General features: G+C 40.5%; 1 protein-coding gene across 6 annotated transcripts in view; it reads right to left on the minus strand.

The window, feature by feature from the left end:
* Positions 1–675: 675 nt before the first annotated feature.
* The window catches only part of LOC307123636 (integrin alpha-M-like), a 39,169-nt gene continuing 24,397 nt past the window's right edge, over positions 676–15,447 (minus strand). Inside the window, exons 22-31 of one of the 6 annotated variants that reach the window (XM_079812249.1) lie at positions 13,484–13,566; positions 13,249–13,329; positions 12,936–13,014; positions 12,745–12,849; positions 12,642–12,668; positions 12,198–12,311; positions 12,010–12,117; positions 9,934–10,044; positions 9,632–9,844; positions 676–1,231 (exon numbers count right to left, since the gene is read on the minus strand). In XM_079812249.1, coding sequence (XP_079668375.1) covers positions 9,662–9,844; positions 9,934–10,044; positions 12,010–12,117; positions 12,198–12,311; positions 12,642–12,668; positions 12,745–12,849; positions 12,936–13,014; positions 13,249–13,329; positions 13,484–13,566 — 891 coding nt within the window. In that variant the 3' untranslated portion in view covers positions 676–1,231; positions 9,632–9,661. Of the gene's footprint in view, positions 2,882–4,178; positions 4,222–8,815; positions 9,427–9,488; positions 9,845–9,933; positions 10,045–12,009; positions 12,118–12,197; positions 12,312–12,641; positions 12,669–12,744; positions 12,850–12,935; positions 13,015–13,248; positions 13,330–13,483; positions 13,567–15,447 lie in introns of those variants that run through there. The other 5 variants (XM_079812250.1, XM_079812247.1, XM_079812248.1 and 2 more) reach the window with 5 other exon arrangements.

Below are 15,447 nucleotides of genomic sequence, written 5' to 3' on the forward strand. Positions count from 1 at the left end.
AGATGTTTACTCCAATATACATTGAATGAGAGTGAAACTATCAAAAACAATACACAAATAAAATCCTTTTAGTAAATACAAAACAAACTATACGCACAATATAAAGGATGGAATAGCAGACTTACCAGTTGAGCAATTAGAGCAATTAATAGGGATGGCGGACGCAAAACTGACGTTTCGGCGCTTTGCCGAGATCCCGAAGCGCAGATGTTTCGAAACACTGCTCCAAACTGTGATTCGAAACACCCATGTCACGTGACTATGGCTAAATGAAGCTTCGAGTGTTTCATCAGGTGGCGCCTGTCGAAACTGCGTTGATTAAAGGGGACAGGAACACACCACACAGTCACACATCTTTATAAACCTAATTCACAACAGTTTAAAAGTGAAGTAAATCCATCTTCACCAAATGGGTTTTTGTGAGAGGAGAGAGATTTTGTGATATAAGTGAGATTTATAGTGCGCTTTGGTTAGTTAGTTATATTTAGGCTAGATTTAAATGAGATATATTGACTGATAGGTATAGACAGTGACAGATAGTATAGATATAGTGACACATTCATATGTTAGATAGTGACAGATAGCACAGCATAAGTGAGAGATATAGAATTATATTCATAGGTGGTATATAGATAGATATATTAATAGAATAGATAAAAACGGAGGCTCCACATGAAAGATGCCGTACATTTTTTTATTGCTGAACAAATAATCATTTACAAACAGCATGCCAGTAACAGAACATTTTGGTATTACAAAATACAGATCAGGTGCTTGAAAGTACAGTAGAAAAATACATTAGGCAAATCATAATAAAAGAAACAAAAACCATTAAAGGGGCTAGGGTTTTGTTTGAAGATCATATTCTTCTATAATGGAAAAAAGACTGATTGCATTTTCATAACTTTAAGGGCTTTTGTATAAGAGTTAAACTCATTGTGAAATTAATAAAATCTTGGTTTCACCTTTAAGAACTTGCATTTGTGTAGGCTACATAAAATGTTCCCAGCAGGAGGATGTTGTTAATCAGGAAGTTATCTTTGTTATTGTCCATTACAAGAGATGCCGTACATCTGTGGTGTGGGAGCATTTCCATTTGTAAACACCAAATAAAGTGAGATGTGTGTATTGTGATAGGCAGCTAGCCTTGATGCACCATTTGAGGAGCTCATCCTGGCATTTTGGAGGGTGCAGAGGACAAGTGTCCCATGTGAGAGGATTTTTTCAAAGGCTGGAGAAATTATATGTAAAAAAAAAAAAAAAGAAGTCAGCTAACTCCTTCAACAGCAGAGCAAATAATATTTTCGAATAAAAATGTTATGTAACAAATGTGACACATTGTGGTTTTATTTATTTTATAAATGTTCATTTTTCATGACCACAAAAAAACTATAGTTATTCGCAATGAGGAGGCTGCAGGTTACAAAACCAAGATCATGTAGTTGTCAGACAGATGTTAAAAACTTTTTTTCTTTTTTTGTTTTTTACATGATTCAATGTCATGGTATTTCAGATCAACACATGCAAGTGAGCACTAGATGTCGCCGTAGAGACGGTGTCGGATTGATTCGAAGTGTCAAAACAATATGGCACATTTGCTTCAACTGCTTCAGTGCTTCACGAAGCCTCGGTCTGCCCATCACTAGCAATTAACACAGAATTATATTACCAATATAACAAAAAATAAAGAAAATATTCTCAATTTACACATTTTACAAGAACTACTCACTGACAATGCTTTCGAAGGCTTGAACTTTAAAGAAAAACTGGAGCAGTCACATGGAGCTTAATGCTTGAGAGAGCTGAGCAAACTGAACTAAAAATGGCTGCTCCCTTGCTTAGTCGGGTAATTTTCAAAATAAGAGTCCCAGACAAGAAACCTACAATACTTAATTCAACAGACAGAACAGGCAAGTGCCACTCCACAAAGACTCAGTGCTGTTGACCACGTTCATTACTCCAGAGGGGTGCTATACTTCAAAAGGCTACGTTTTGGTATATCATCGGCACCCGAACATTTCCAAAAGAGGATTTCTCAGCTGATTGATGCTGTTGATGGAGTCCTATGTCATGCTGACGATGTCCTTGTTATAGGAAGAGACCGTGCAGAACACGATGACAGGCTGCACAGGGTGCTACAGAAATTCAGAGAAGCTGGACTCACACTAAACAAGAAATTGCCCTGACAGAAACCCATGTCATAAATTCTCAAGGCATCAGAGCAGACCCCAGTAAAATAAAGGCAATCCTTGACATGCCTGGGCCAAAGGATGTGGCAGATGTTCGCCGTTTTATGGGCATGGGGAACTTTGTAGGCAAATATTCGCCATGCCTGCCTGATCTGACAAAGCCCATTCGTGACCTCTTAAAGACGGAGAACAGCTGGACATGGGGAGCACCTCAACAGAACGCGTTTCTGGAGACAAAAAAAGGAATTGGGGTCAGAGACTGTGTGAGCCCAGTACAGCCCCAATCATGAAACTATGGTATCAGCTGATGCCTCTTAGTATGGACTAGGAGGTGTCTTGACACAAAAACAGACAGACGGTGAGTGGAGACCTGTTGTTTTTATTTCTAGAAGTCTGACCAAAGCCGAATCAAGATATGCCCAAATAGAAAAGGAGGCTTTAGCTGTTACATGGGCATGTGAACGTTTGTGAGGATACTTGAGTGGACTGGATTTTACCATAAGAACTGCCACAAGCCACTCATCACACTCCTGAAGTCCAGAGCATTGGATGACCTCCTGCTAAGGATTATCAGATTTAGGCTGCTCAGATTTAATTTCGACATCATCCATGTCCCAGGTAAAAATCTGATAACAGCTGACGCCCTGTCCAGAGCGCCTCTTTCAGCCACAGCTACAGAGGCGGAGCAAGACCTGGAAATAGAATGCAAAGCTTATCTGGACAGTGTAGTAGAAAGTTTGCAAGCCACACCGACAAAGATGGAACAGATTAAGAGTGCACAAACTTCAGATAACATCTGCAAATGTCTCAGCCGATACATTGCAAAGGGCTGGCCAGGAAACAGACGAGATGTGCATGAACAGCTGCTACCCTACTGGCCCAATAGGTCAGTCTTGCATGAAGGAAGAGGACTGCTCATGAAAGGAGAGAGATTTATAATCCCTGAATGCATGAGACCTGACATCCTGCAGAGACTGCACCAGGGACATCAAGGTATCAACAAATGTCTAGCTAGGGCCAGAGAATCAGTCTGGTGGCCGGGTATCACATCTGAGGTAAAGCAAATGGTCGAGAGATGCGAGATTTGCGCATGCGAAGCTCAAATGCCAGTCGAGCCTCTACTCATGAGTCACGACTGAACTACACTTTTAAGTTAAAGAAAGGATTTGAAGGAATTCGTAAAGTTATAAAATAACGGATTAGCCATACTGTTGAATGTATCTCATTATTTTAAAGTTCTGTTAAAACAAGTATACTTTCATCTAAAAGGGGGAGATGTAGTGGCAGGTTAGGGCCACCTGGTGGGGCTAGAGATTAAGGTTGTTAAGCAACAAGCTAGAAGAAGAAATAAATAGTTGTCTGATTTCATCCAGTGAGTTGTGTCCTTGAATATGAGTATAGAGGAACACTATACACTAACCAGACGGACTTTATTTCTGTCACACGTCTACAGAATTTATTGTTGAGGATTGATGTTGATGTTTTATTGGTCAAACTGTTTTTCAGTGTTGCTTTAGTTGGGCTTGTGACCCTTTTGTCTTTCTAAAGCAAGTTTATTTTAAGCAATTGAAGAAGTGTTTTTATAATAAACACTTGAGCATTGCAAAAGTAAACGTTTCTTTTGCAGCTTTTAAGACTTTTAAAAGATCATAAAGTGATCTTTACTGATGGTGAATTCTCACTCATATGTATATTTTTAGTTTATTGACTGAGGTTCAGGTATAGCAAAGCTGTTAAAAAACAAACACATTTTCTATTAAACAATTGTCAATGCCAATGATTATTACGATACACACTTAGACATCAATACATCAATACAATCCTCAACAGTGGTGACAATAATTATTCATACTGCAGTGCATGCTGGGATTTTTGCATTTAAATGGCAAAAGTTATTCTTGTCTCTATAACTTATGGCTTCCTAAAGACACGTTTATGGGTAAATAAAATATTAATAATATAAATAAAATGAATATCAAAACATATTTTAAATATAATGAAGTCATTTTATTATAGCACTCATCAGATGTTCCTGGAAACAAAACAGAGACAGAACAGTATAAACAAACTATACAACAAACTAAACACCAAATTACAAAAACATTATTATGTGAAAGTGAATAAAGTTGTGCGTGTGTGTGTTTTCAGTTATAAATATGTGCTGTGTAAATTAGCCTATACTTTTAGAAATTATATATAGCCTAACTTTAAAAAACCAACAATAACCCATATAGATAAATTATAATAATTGTATAATATTAAGCATTTACTTAATATACATTGTAACATTAGGCTACTTTACTCTAGCACAGTAGTCAGTTAAGCAATTTCGTATAAAGAGATTTGGCCCCGGGCGCGTTCCATATTAGAGCCCTAGTCCAATGACATGCGAGGTCGAGGTCATGGCCATGACGCGTAGAAGACAAGCTTTAAACTATTTTTTTTATGTTTTTTGCTGCTTTCCTTTTTCGTGATCAACAATGACAGGACACCGTCTTCAACTCAATCTCTGCATGGACGCGACGAACTTTTTGGACTCATTTTCAGGAGGCTGTCTTCGTCTTCATAACTCTGAGGCAAACTGCAGGCGCTATGAACCACAGCATGGGTAATGTAACGTTACGATATAAAGAATATGCTTTTATTCAGCTGTATAAGGAAATGGATGCGTTAATAGATCCGAGCTTAAAACTGCACATTTTGTTTTCACAGACTATCCTCGCCTCATAACGAAGCCGTGACCTCTTATCTGCTTGGAGCGATTTCCGCGACTCCAGATTTAACCGCTGATCATGACGAAATTGTGTGTAAGTATAACTTCTAATGTTTTTCTCATTCCTTGTTTAATTTTACCGTGACTGTTTTTATTAATACCAGTCTCATGTAATTGTTTTCCAGCTGCCTGTAAGACGTATTATGAATCGATACGCCGGAGCTTCAGATACAAACAACCTGAACTTACATCGCAGGCGGAAACTGCGAAGTTTAGCTCGGAGTCGATCAAGAAGAAAAAGGGTCAGATTTATTATATTAGATCCGTTTTTTGTCAATGTGAGTATTTTTCAGGTTGCTTATGGTCTTTATGGATTGTATTACAGTTGCTGGAAGCGAGAGTGTGCTGGATGAGGTGGACATTTGGAAGTCCGCGACCATTAAACTCATATCTGACGAGGAAGACGGCTTTGTTGACGGGGTGTCTGGATGGATTGTGCGGCCACCGCCCTCTCGCAGCCTGGAGCACGCCGAACTTTACATTACATTACGAGACATTACTGCTGCACTGTACATAGTTGTGTGTTTAACAATAAAGCTCTTTCTTTGAGTAAACCGCTGTGTTTTATAAATGAAGCCCTTTCTTTGAATGAACAGCTGTATGCTTATAAATGAAGCCCCTAGTTTGAATAAACGGCACGGTCCGTATAATTTTCCCATATATTCCTTGATGGTATGAATACTTCATAGCACAATAACATTAATATGAAACAAATTATTACAACATAAATTATATATTTATTATTATTATTGGGGTTTACATTTATAATGAGCCAGGGTGACCAATAATGATTGGTTTGCAGTGATCTGCCAACCAATCACGAGGGGTTTTTCTTTTTTAAATGTAGTGGCTTCAGCCAATAGTGAGTGAGTAAATTCAAGTCTGGCCGTTGACTCTCTGGTTTCACTGCTATTCATATGCAAATTAGAGGCGTCGCACCTCCGCGCGGTCTCAGCGGGGGGCTCTCCACCTACGTCATGGTTCGTTTACGACAATTTGTGGCACAGACGAACGCGACGTTCGCTGCCTCTAAATTGTCGAAAACTGCCGAAAATTAGGGAGATTTCCAGGAGTATACAGGCGTTTACGGGGTCGAAAATCCCACTTTTCATGCAGTGTATCATACCTGTTTTACATCTGATTCTAGATGAGGTATCTCAGACAAGACAATCCAATTCCTCTCAAGCATACCGCTCTTACATCCATAGCAATCTCAACGACCTCTGTCATACCAATCCTACCTTCCCAATCACTCCGCCTACATTTAACTGAGTCTCCCGGCCACCAATACCAGATGCCCATATCAGCCTGACTACCATCCCCTTCTCTCTTCCCCTTCCCTTCATCCCTAATTCTCCAACATGCATGGTTGCGGTGTGGTCATGGTTGTGGTGTGGTCATGGTTGTGGCGTGGTCATAGTTGAGGCCTGGTCATAGTTGTGGCGTGGTCATGGTTATAGCGTGGGTCATAGTTGTGGCGTGGTCATGGTTATAGCGTGGGTCATAGTTGTGGCGTGGTCATGGTTATAGCGTGGGTCATAGTTGTGGCGTGGTCATGGTTGCGGTGTGGTCATGGTTGTGGCGTGGTCATGGTTGCGGTGTGGTCATGGTTGTGGCGTGGTCATGGTTGCGGTGTGGTCATGGTTGTGGCGTGGTCATGGTTGCGGCATGGTCATGGTTGTGGCGTGGTTGTGGTCATGGTTGTGGCGTAGTCATGGTTGACACACATGGTTGTGTGTGTGAGGCACAAACCTCTATTAGTTCTCAATAAGAGCTTTAGTATGAAATAAATAAAGTCTGGATTGTAATAAGTGAAGATGGTGAGGTCTTGAGAGATCTTTTAGTGTTTAATGTTCTTTTGGGATTCAAAGGGTTTCCGTATCATCTGTTTTGTGGGTCACCATTGTGCTAAAGAGAAGAGCCTGTGCTTCAGCCCAGGATGGGCCAGAAAACACCAGCCGGCTGCTCTCGAACCGCTCTTGCAGTGCTTTGTTGACAAACATCACAGACACATGGCGTTGGCGCTGTCTCAAGGTGGACACATTTCTTACTGGAATGCATTGCTTCAAATCAGTCGCCGATCGGTCTGTGCTGTGCTGTAGGAAGTCAAACAAGCCTAGAGTCATATGCATCCCTTGGTTCCTGTGTTGTGTTGTTCTCATTGGTTGGTTTAGTCATGTGGTTCTTCTCTCTGGTTTATTGGTTCATTGTGTTCAGGTGTTTCTTGTTGAGTTCTATGTTCATGTTTAAGTCAAGCCAAGTCCTTGTTTATTTTGTTCACGTTTATGTTGAATACTGCACTTGGGTTCAACTCAAGTCACTTTCAGTGGGCTACTCTACAGAAAGATAGACCTACATTATGAATCCAGCAGTTCGTCTCCAGCATTTATGCCAGGGGAATTGTCCCCAGGGAAATTACGTGAAGGAGTTTGGGATTGTGTCATGTGGTGGCTTTTAATGAGGTGAAGGATATTTTTCGAGTCAGATTAGAGGAGAACCTGGCCTATCTTATGCCCATTCAAACCCCTCACTGGACTCTGGCCCAATATATTGACTTTGAACTCTTGTTGAGTGGTTCTTCTTATACTGTGGGGAATTGTGGATGAGGAGCTCTGTAATCCCGAATGATAGGGATAGGGTCAGAGCCTGTTCACATCATGGCCACCAAGCCAGAGCCCCCACTTTAGGTTTTAGGTTTGTTCATGTTCATGCTTGGATGTCTGTTATTTTGTAATCAGACTTCAGGGGCCTCATTGTAACGAATCCCACTGGAGGCAAGTTGAGAACCCAAGTGCAGTTTATTTACAACGTGATACACAGAATCCAATGGTGGACTTGACTTGACTTGACTTGACTTGACTTGACTTGACTTGACTTGACTTGACTTGACTTGACTTGACTTGACTTGACTTGACTTGACTTGACTTGACTTGACTTGACTTGACTTGACTTGACTTGACTTGACTTGACTTGACTTGAAACAAACTTGACTAAAAAACATGACAGACAGACACTCACCAACAGCGGTTACACATAGTAATACTCGACAAAGACACATGGCAAACATGAGGGCTTAAATACACACACTAATGACAAGACAAGTGACACCTGTGAACAGTGATTAAACAATGAACCATTGACAGGACAAGACACAAGATCACGTGAGGGCATGGGAGTCACATGACAATGAAACACATGACAAAACCAGGAAGCTGACAGAACAAGACAAACTTAGAAACATGACAGTAAACATGAACTAAAAACATGAACTAACACCAAAACACCCTGTGACACTCATTTATAAAATGTTGCGTAGAAACTGTCCTATGTTTGATCTAATGTGTACACATGATTCTGGAAAACGAACGTACGCACACAAAAAAAACGTTTGTACGCCTCTCTTTCGCATGTGAAATGTATAAATCGCAAATGATCTTGAAATTGTGCGTGGCTGAATGGTTTCAGATCTCCACCTTGTAAATGCCCCCTGATTAATATCATTAGCATATAAAAGTGCGCCATTCAACGTCCACCTTTTTTACTTGAGAATGGCGAGCAGCAAGAAAAAGGGCGAAATCAGGGTCATGATAAATAATGCTAAATAATTGAACTTTCATGCAATGTAATTATGCTAAAGGATTTTGAAAAACCACGCAGGCTATGTTTTATTTTGAACATGTAGCCTAGGGTATATTATATTATAAATATTTTTAATTTTAAATATTTAAAATATATTTTTCATGTGGGTGGGTTCAGCAAACTATTCCTTCAATGGACTTGGACAATTTAGATAATTCATTTTTCGTATATGCCTTGAAAAAGTGCCAAAAAAACATCAGTCTCACAATAAACATACCCACCAATATCACATTTATTAATTTCTCTCCTTTTAAAAATATTAATATTCAGAACAAGACACAGACTGAATACACAATGAGCCTCAAGAAAACATTATCATACATTATAGATCATTAAAGGGTTACTTCAGTGATTTAGCATTAAACTTTGTATTTAAACTGGATCATTTATGCAGTAATTATTTTAGAATTTGGTGTCTTTTAGACTGAGAAAAGACAGAACATTTATTTTTGTCTCATGTGGATGAAAGACAACAACTCCCAGAATGCACTTGCTTCGCTGCCCTACGAGGCCACTCCGTACACCGTCGTTTTGATCTTCATAGTAATACAATCATTTCGTTCAGTTAGAGAATAAACACTACAATTAAAAACTGAACTTGTCTTTTCAATAAAGTGTGAGTGAGCCGAATGAAAGTTCGGGCACAGACGCAGCAGTGTCAAACGTTGAAACACTCACTTTACTCTGCACCGCTCCGTTATGATTGTCCGTGCGGCCGTCTGTGTCTTCATTCTGTGTGTGAGATCTCTCCCCTATGGGCAGGTTGATAACATGCTGAACAGCTCCATCTAGTGGCTGTAGTCTCTAGCCTCTGGCCAAAAAATCCTCAGATGACGCAAAATGATGATATTTGCTTAATCGGAGGATTTTTTCCAGAAATAAAATGCATAATTCTCTCGTCTCAGGGGGATATGAGGGGAAAAAGTACCATCATTTAAATATACTACCGGGTTTCTACTGATACAAAGCCTAATGCTAAATCACTGAAGTTACCCTTTAACAATGAATCCTTCCAAACAAACATCTTCACCTTTTGGTGTGCTGAAAATAAAGTGTGGTTTTATTCGTCAGTGTTTGGCGGTTCAGGGCTGGGATTCGTCTTTGTCACTTCCTTCTCTGCGCTGTCGTTCTCACTGCCATTTTCTTTAGCATTCTTGATCATGAGGGGAGAGTCTTCAACCGCAGTTACATATGCACCCTCTTGGGGGAAATCTTCAGGGTGGTTTCGTTTAAAAAACCCACACTACACACAAACACACACATGCAGATTGGCTTGAGAATTTGAGATGTGAATGATGACATCAGGTGTGAGGCGATTTGATTGGTTCTTACCTTCAGCAGCAGGACCACTATGATAATGAGCAGGAATAACCCGCCCCCTGCGCCAATGCCGCAGATCAGCATTTTACTGGGTGGAACGATAAACTCCCCCTTCAATTCAATCTGAGAGGAACAGAGAGAAACTTTTCAAATGCTGATCATCTTTAACCCCTAGGAGTCTGAGCTGTTTTGGGGCCCTTTAGAAGTTTTGACATGCTCTGACATTTGTGTTTCTTTTTTTCAGTTGCTTATAAACACATTAATGGCAAAAGTGTAATTACACTGTATTCAGCACAAACTGGGCTTCCATCAGAGGTGGATTAAGGTGGTCAGGGGCCCCTAGGCTGCTCTTTGTGTAAGGCCCCCTTTAATCATTATGCTTTACTGGAAAAATGTATTTAGCCACACATGGTCCACATGCAAATATGGTGAACCAGCATATACACACACACACACTGAGACAGCCAATACTACAGTGTTTCTCAGTAATGATGTTGTGATTTTGCCTCAGTAAAACAGGGTGTTCTGCACTGATGCTGTTGTCTACCTGTTGGTTTATAAAGCTAAACCAGCTTGCAGTTGAACTGTGAATGCAGGGAATTCTGTTGCTTTGCTGTTTATAGTTACATATATCTGTGGCAGAGGGTAATATCTTTCCACCATCTCTGTTAATTAAAAGGCTGCTTCTAAGCACTGGGCCGTGTGTGTTTGTATTCGTGTTTTGTTTTGTTTGTATTTGTGTTTTGTTTGTAATGTTTAATTTCTCATTTTACCAATGTGGTGTGGTGGTCATTTTCGTACAGTGGTGGTGCACCACTTGAAGGAATGTAGAGGAAACACTGTAGTCTCAATGTGTGTGTGTGTATATGCTGGTTCACCATATTTGTGTGTGGACCATGTATGGCACTAAATACATTTTTCTAGTAAAGCATAATGATTAAGGGGGGCCTTACACAAAGAGCAACCTAGGGGCCCCTGACCACCTTAATCCACCTCTGATGGAAGCCCAGTTTGTGCTGAATACTGTGTAATTACACTTTTGCCATTAATGTGTTTATAAGCAACTGAAAAAAGAAACACAAATGTCAGAGCATGTCAAAACTTCAAAACTTCTAAAAAAAACACTTTCTACAAAACAAAACTTGATATTAACTCAATAAAACAAACTTTGATATTAAATAAAAAAAAATAACATTAGGCTACAATATTTAAACATCAATATGAAGCAAAATACGTTTGACTGGTACTATATTTATAGCATCTGAGCAGACATTTGTGAATAAAAGCTTTATTGTTGTGGCAATAGGCTCTTTTACAATAAACACGTTATAATCTGTCAAAAACAAGCCTAATAAATCTTGTCTAAACAGTCTTGCAAGTATGACATCTTAGGTTGCAGCAGGATCATATTTAAACAGTCTTTGTGCGTTTAATATTCACAGATGCTAACAGAATAAACTTAACAGAATAAAGCCTACCTTACAATCAGCCCTGAATCCGTTGCTTTAAGAAATGAACAGCTTTTCATGAGGAGAATTAAAGCGTTTCAAAACGATGTAGCTGAAGTAACGTTTCAGTGCTTCACTAGATGTGAAAGAGCGTGCGCTCCGTGGGCGTGGTCACATTAGCGGATAATGAAGTGGCTCGCGAAAGACTGACATCTATCACTTTTCAACCAGATTACATAAACACAGCATATTTGTTTTCGATTTGGTTTACATTGTTTAAAACCTGATATTTCAACGTTTCTTTAGACATATGTCTCATATTTGTGAGACAAGTATTCACTTTGCTAGAGGTCATTTTCTGAAGACTATCTGAATGAATGTCTTTGAGAGAGAGGCTGCAGATCGCGCATAATGTTTGTTTTCTTTATTTTGCAAAAAGCAAAACATTTTGTTTTTATTGTGAAAAAATATAAACTTAACAGATTATAATTATGTATAACACTTGCCTGAATGATAAAAAACGACAGAGTTACTAGTGAGTCTCTTTGGCACTGATAAGAAAAAAAGAGAGCCAATCGCGCCGGCGCGCCCGCTGACTCGAGAGGGTTAAATGATGGATGAAGGAGTGAGATGTGGGTACCTGTGATTTCAGGCCGGTTGACGTCTGGTTGTAGCGGCTCTTGTTGTAGTGGAGCTCGGCGCTGATCTTGAAGACAAAATCCTCTCTGAACTCATCGAAGGAGTGTTTCTACAGCAGCAGAAACAGAGTCTGGTTTTAGAGTTATTCCATCTTAAACTTGTGTTTGTTTGTCTGTGTTCGTCACTCACGCTCTCGTATTCCTTCACGTTCTGGAGAGCTGCGAGTGCCGTCAGGATGAAGTGAACTTCTGAAGATTTCTGCAGATCAAACTGAGCACACTCAAACTTCCCGCAGTGACCGCCCTGAAACATCAACACAACACTGATCACCAATAAACCAGAGAATCAGATGACATTTTTTTTATCAAAAATGATCATTCTGACATTGTTTATTCAGCCTCATGTTGTTCGAAACCTGTATGGCTTTCTTTCTTCGGTGGAAAACAAAAGAAGATATTTTAAGAAATGTTGTTTGAACACCAATGTTTTTCAAAACATCTTTTTTGTGTTCAACAGAAGAAAGAAGTCATACAGGTTTGAATGACATGAGAGTCAGTAAATGATGACAGAACGATCATGTTTTGGTGAGGGATCCCTTTAACCGCAGGTGTAAAAGGGTCTATGATCTCTTACCTCTGGTTTGCACTGCACTGTAGAGTTCTGTAGAGAAGAACACAAGATGTTAATGTTAACACATGCTGGGGTGATGGTATGAGCTGATGAACGAGTGACGCACCTCCTGCATGCCGAAGTTCAGATGGGTTAAAATCACATGTGTAGTTTGACAGGGCAGGCTGAGCTTGAGCGACACCGGCAGACCTTTAACACCCAGATTCTTCACCTGTGAACACAAACACACAGCAATCTGATCACGTCGAGCCCAAAAACTGCACAATGAAGCTCCAGATGTGTGTTTGACTCTCTGACCTTGTAGATGATGTTGAGAGGTTTTGGACCTCTGTCGTCCAGAGAGAAGTTTACATACATCACAGAGTCTTCAGCCACTCTGACAAACACAATATCTCAATAACTTCTCAGTCAATCATTTGATTCTCTGTCATTTTAATATAATGTTAACTGCTGATGATACAACTGGTAATAACACAGTTTGAGAAGAAGAGCGAGTGAGAAGAAGATAGAACCTTTAGAAAGACACTTAGATGTTGAGTTTTCAATCATTCAGAGATGAAGAACAGATAAAACCGAAAGAGAAGAAAATAAGTTAAATAAATGCGCTCACAGACTGATCGCCAGATCAACGGCGAACTGAACCGGGACGCTTTTCCTCACCACCGTATCGCTGATGTTTCCATTGTTATCACTGTGAACAAACATACAGAATTTACTCATGAATGAACATGAAGTCAATATTCTTAACCTTTATGTCCTGGATCGTGAGCCCAATCTCTGCTGAACATTACTGATATGAAACAGCCCTGAAAGCAAACAAATCTGTCAAATTCAGCCTCATTCACCTGTTAGCTGTGATCATCATCTCCATCCTGTCGGCCCAGTCATAATCCCATTTTGCCACACGAAAGCTTGCCAGAAACTGAGTCTAGAAGGCAGTAGAAATCACAGATGATGCAAGCATTGCCAAGAGAATAATTGAAAAAATTATTTTTACTTCGTTATTATACCTCTCATATCTGGCCTCTAGGTAAAGGTAATTTGTGGGTTAAACTGAAATTACCTGTCTGTCAAGATGACATACAATATGCACACCTTTAAGTTCAGCGCCGATGTGGAAATTGTGGCTCTACTAGACACTTATCTCTTGCCCTTGACTGTCCGGCACAGGGACAAACATCAGCGCTGTCAAAAGCCGAACCACTTTGCAAAATGGTGTCGGCCTGCTCCAGTTCAAGCTCCTACTCAACGAAACCCACGTGCTAATGCTACAACCCCTGCTATTATCCATTCAACCGATTCAGCAGAGGTTTCTACAGACTCTTGTATTCCCCTGCCACAGCGGGAATCTCGCTAGACACTAAAGTCTCGCTACTCAATATGGCCACTTACAAATGTTTTCTGACACACTTGCCCCTCCAGCTGCCCTCTCTGAATTTCTTTGGATATGGAAGTTCTGCAATCAACATTATTGGTCTTATACATGCGTCTCTCCAGTTTGGAAATAAGGCTCTGTCCAACTTCCAATTTCACATTATGACCATGGCAGTACCATCTTCAGACTGGACCTATTTATGAGTCTGGACTTTTCTCTGCTGGACAACAAGGGGGCTCAAATTCTGACTTTCAGCTATACCGGTCAACTAGAATGGTCAACACTGTTTGAAGATCTTGGGTGTTTAGCTGCATTCACACACCAACCTCTCTTGTATCCCATGGTGAAATTGCCATTCCGCTGGCATTGCGTGAGGAAGTCACAGCAGAACTCGGCATAATGCAAACAGAGGACATCGTCGAACCTGTCAACGCCTCCCCATGGGTGGCTAATTTTACACTGGCTAAAGAAAAATCTGCCAGTCTGAGTTTTTGTGTGGATTTAAGATCCATCAACAAGGCAGAAATCCCAGATCGCTACCCTCTGCCGACATCGAAAAGCTGACTACACACTTTCATGGCTCAACACTTTTTTCCCAAACTTGACCTAAGCAAAGGTTATCTCCAGGTCCTTCTTCACCCAGACAGCAGAAATCTTACTGCATTTGATACGCATGCTGGCTAATTCTGTTACACGAGGATGCCTTTTCTCAGTTCGGCATGTAGCTATTTACAAAAAATCATGTCCATCATCCTGGCTGGTGTCCCTGGCACTGCCCATATACCTTGATGATGTCATTGTCCATGCCCCGAATGCAGTGATTCACCAACAGCACTTAAGGGCCACTTTTGCTGCCCTCAGTCAACATAAACTCCAATATTGAGGCTATACATCAGGTGCCAGGTGCGAGCGCTGACATCCCTACTTTTATGGATGAAAATGCACCCTTCAAACCGACCACCAAGTCCTGACAGCAATTATGTCTCCTTCTAGTTCTGGCCACAAACCCCTGTGCATGTACCGCTGGACTGACCATCTCCAGCAGTATGATTTTACGATACAGTACACATCAGGGAGAGATAATATATAGTCGATTTGCTGTCCCATTCTGTGTCATCACCCATTGCCTCCTGTCATGTGGTTGAGGACAAGGATCTTATTCAGCTTGTGCATGCACCCCTCATGGCTTTTGTGTCCTTGGAGGAACTCACAGAGGAGTCAGTTGCTGATTCCACCCTCTCCGCTGTCTGGAAGTACACAATATTGCCAAACATTTTGGGCCTTTACATGCACATGAAATTTAATGACATCCTGATCTTAATCCGTAGGGTTTAATATGGAGTCGGCCAACCCTTTGCAGCTCTAACAGCTTCAACTCTTTATGGGAATTTTTGACCATTCTTCTAGAAGCACATTTGTGAGGTCAGGCACTGA

Source organism: Gobio gobio, assembly GCF_949357685.1.
Source record: "Gobio gobio genome assembly, chromosome: 3".
NCBI classification, from domain to species: domain Eukaryota; kingdom Metazoa; phylum Chordata; class Actinopteri; order Cypriniformes; family Gobionidae; genus Gobio; species Gobio gobio.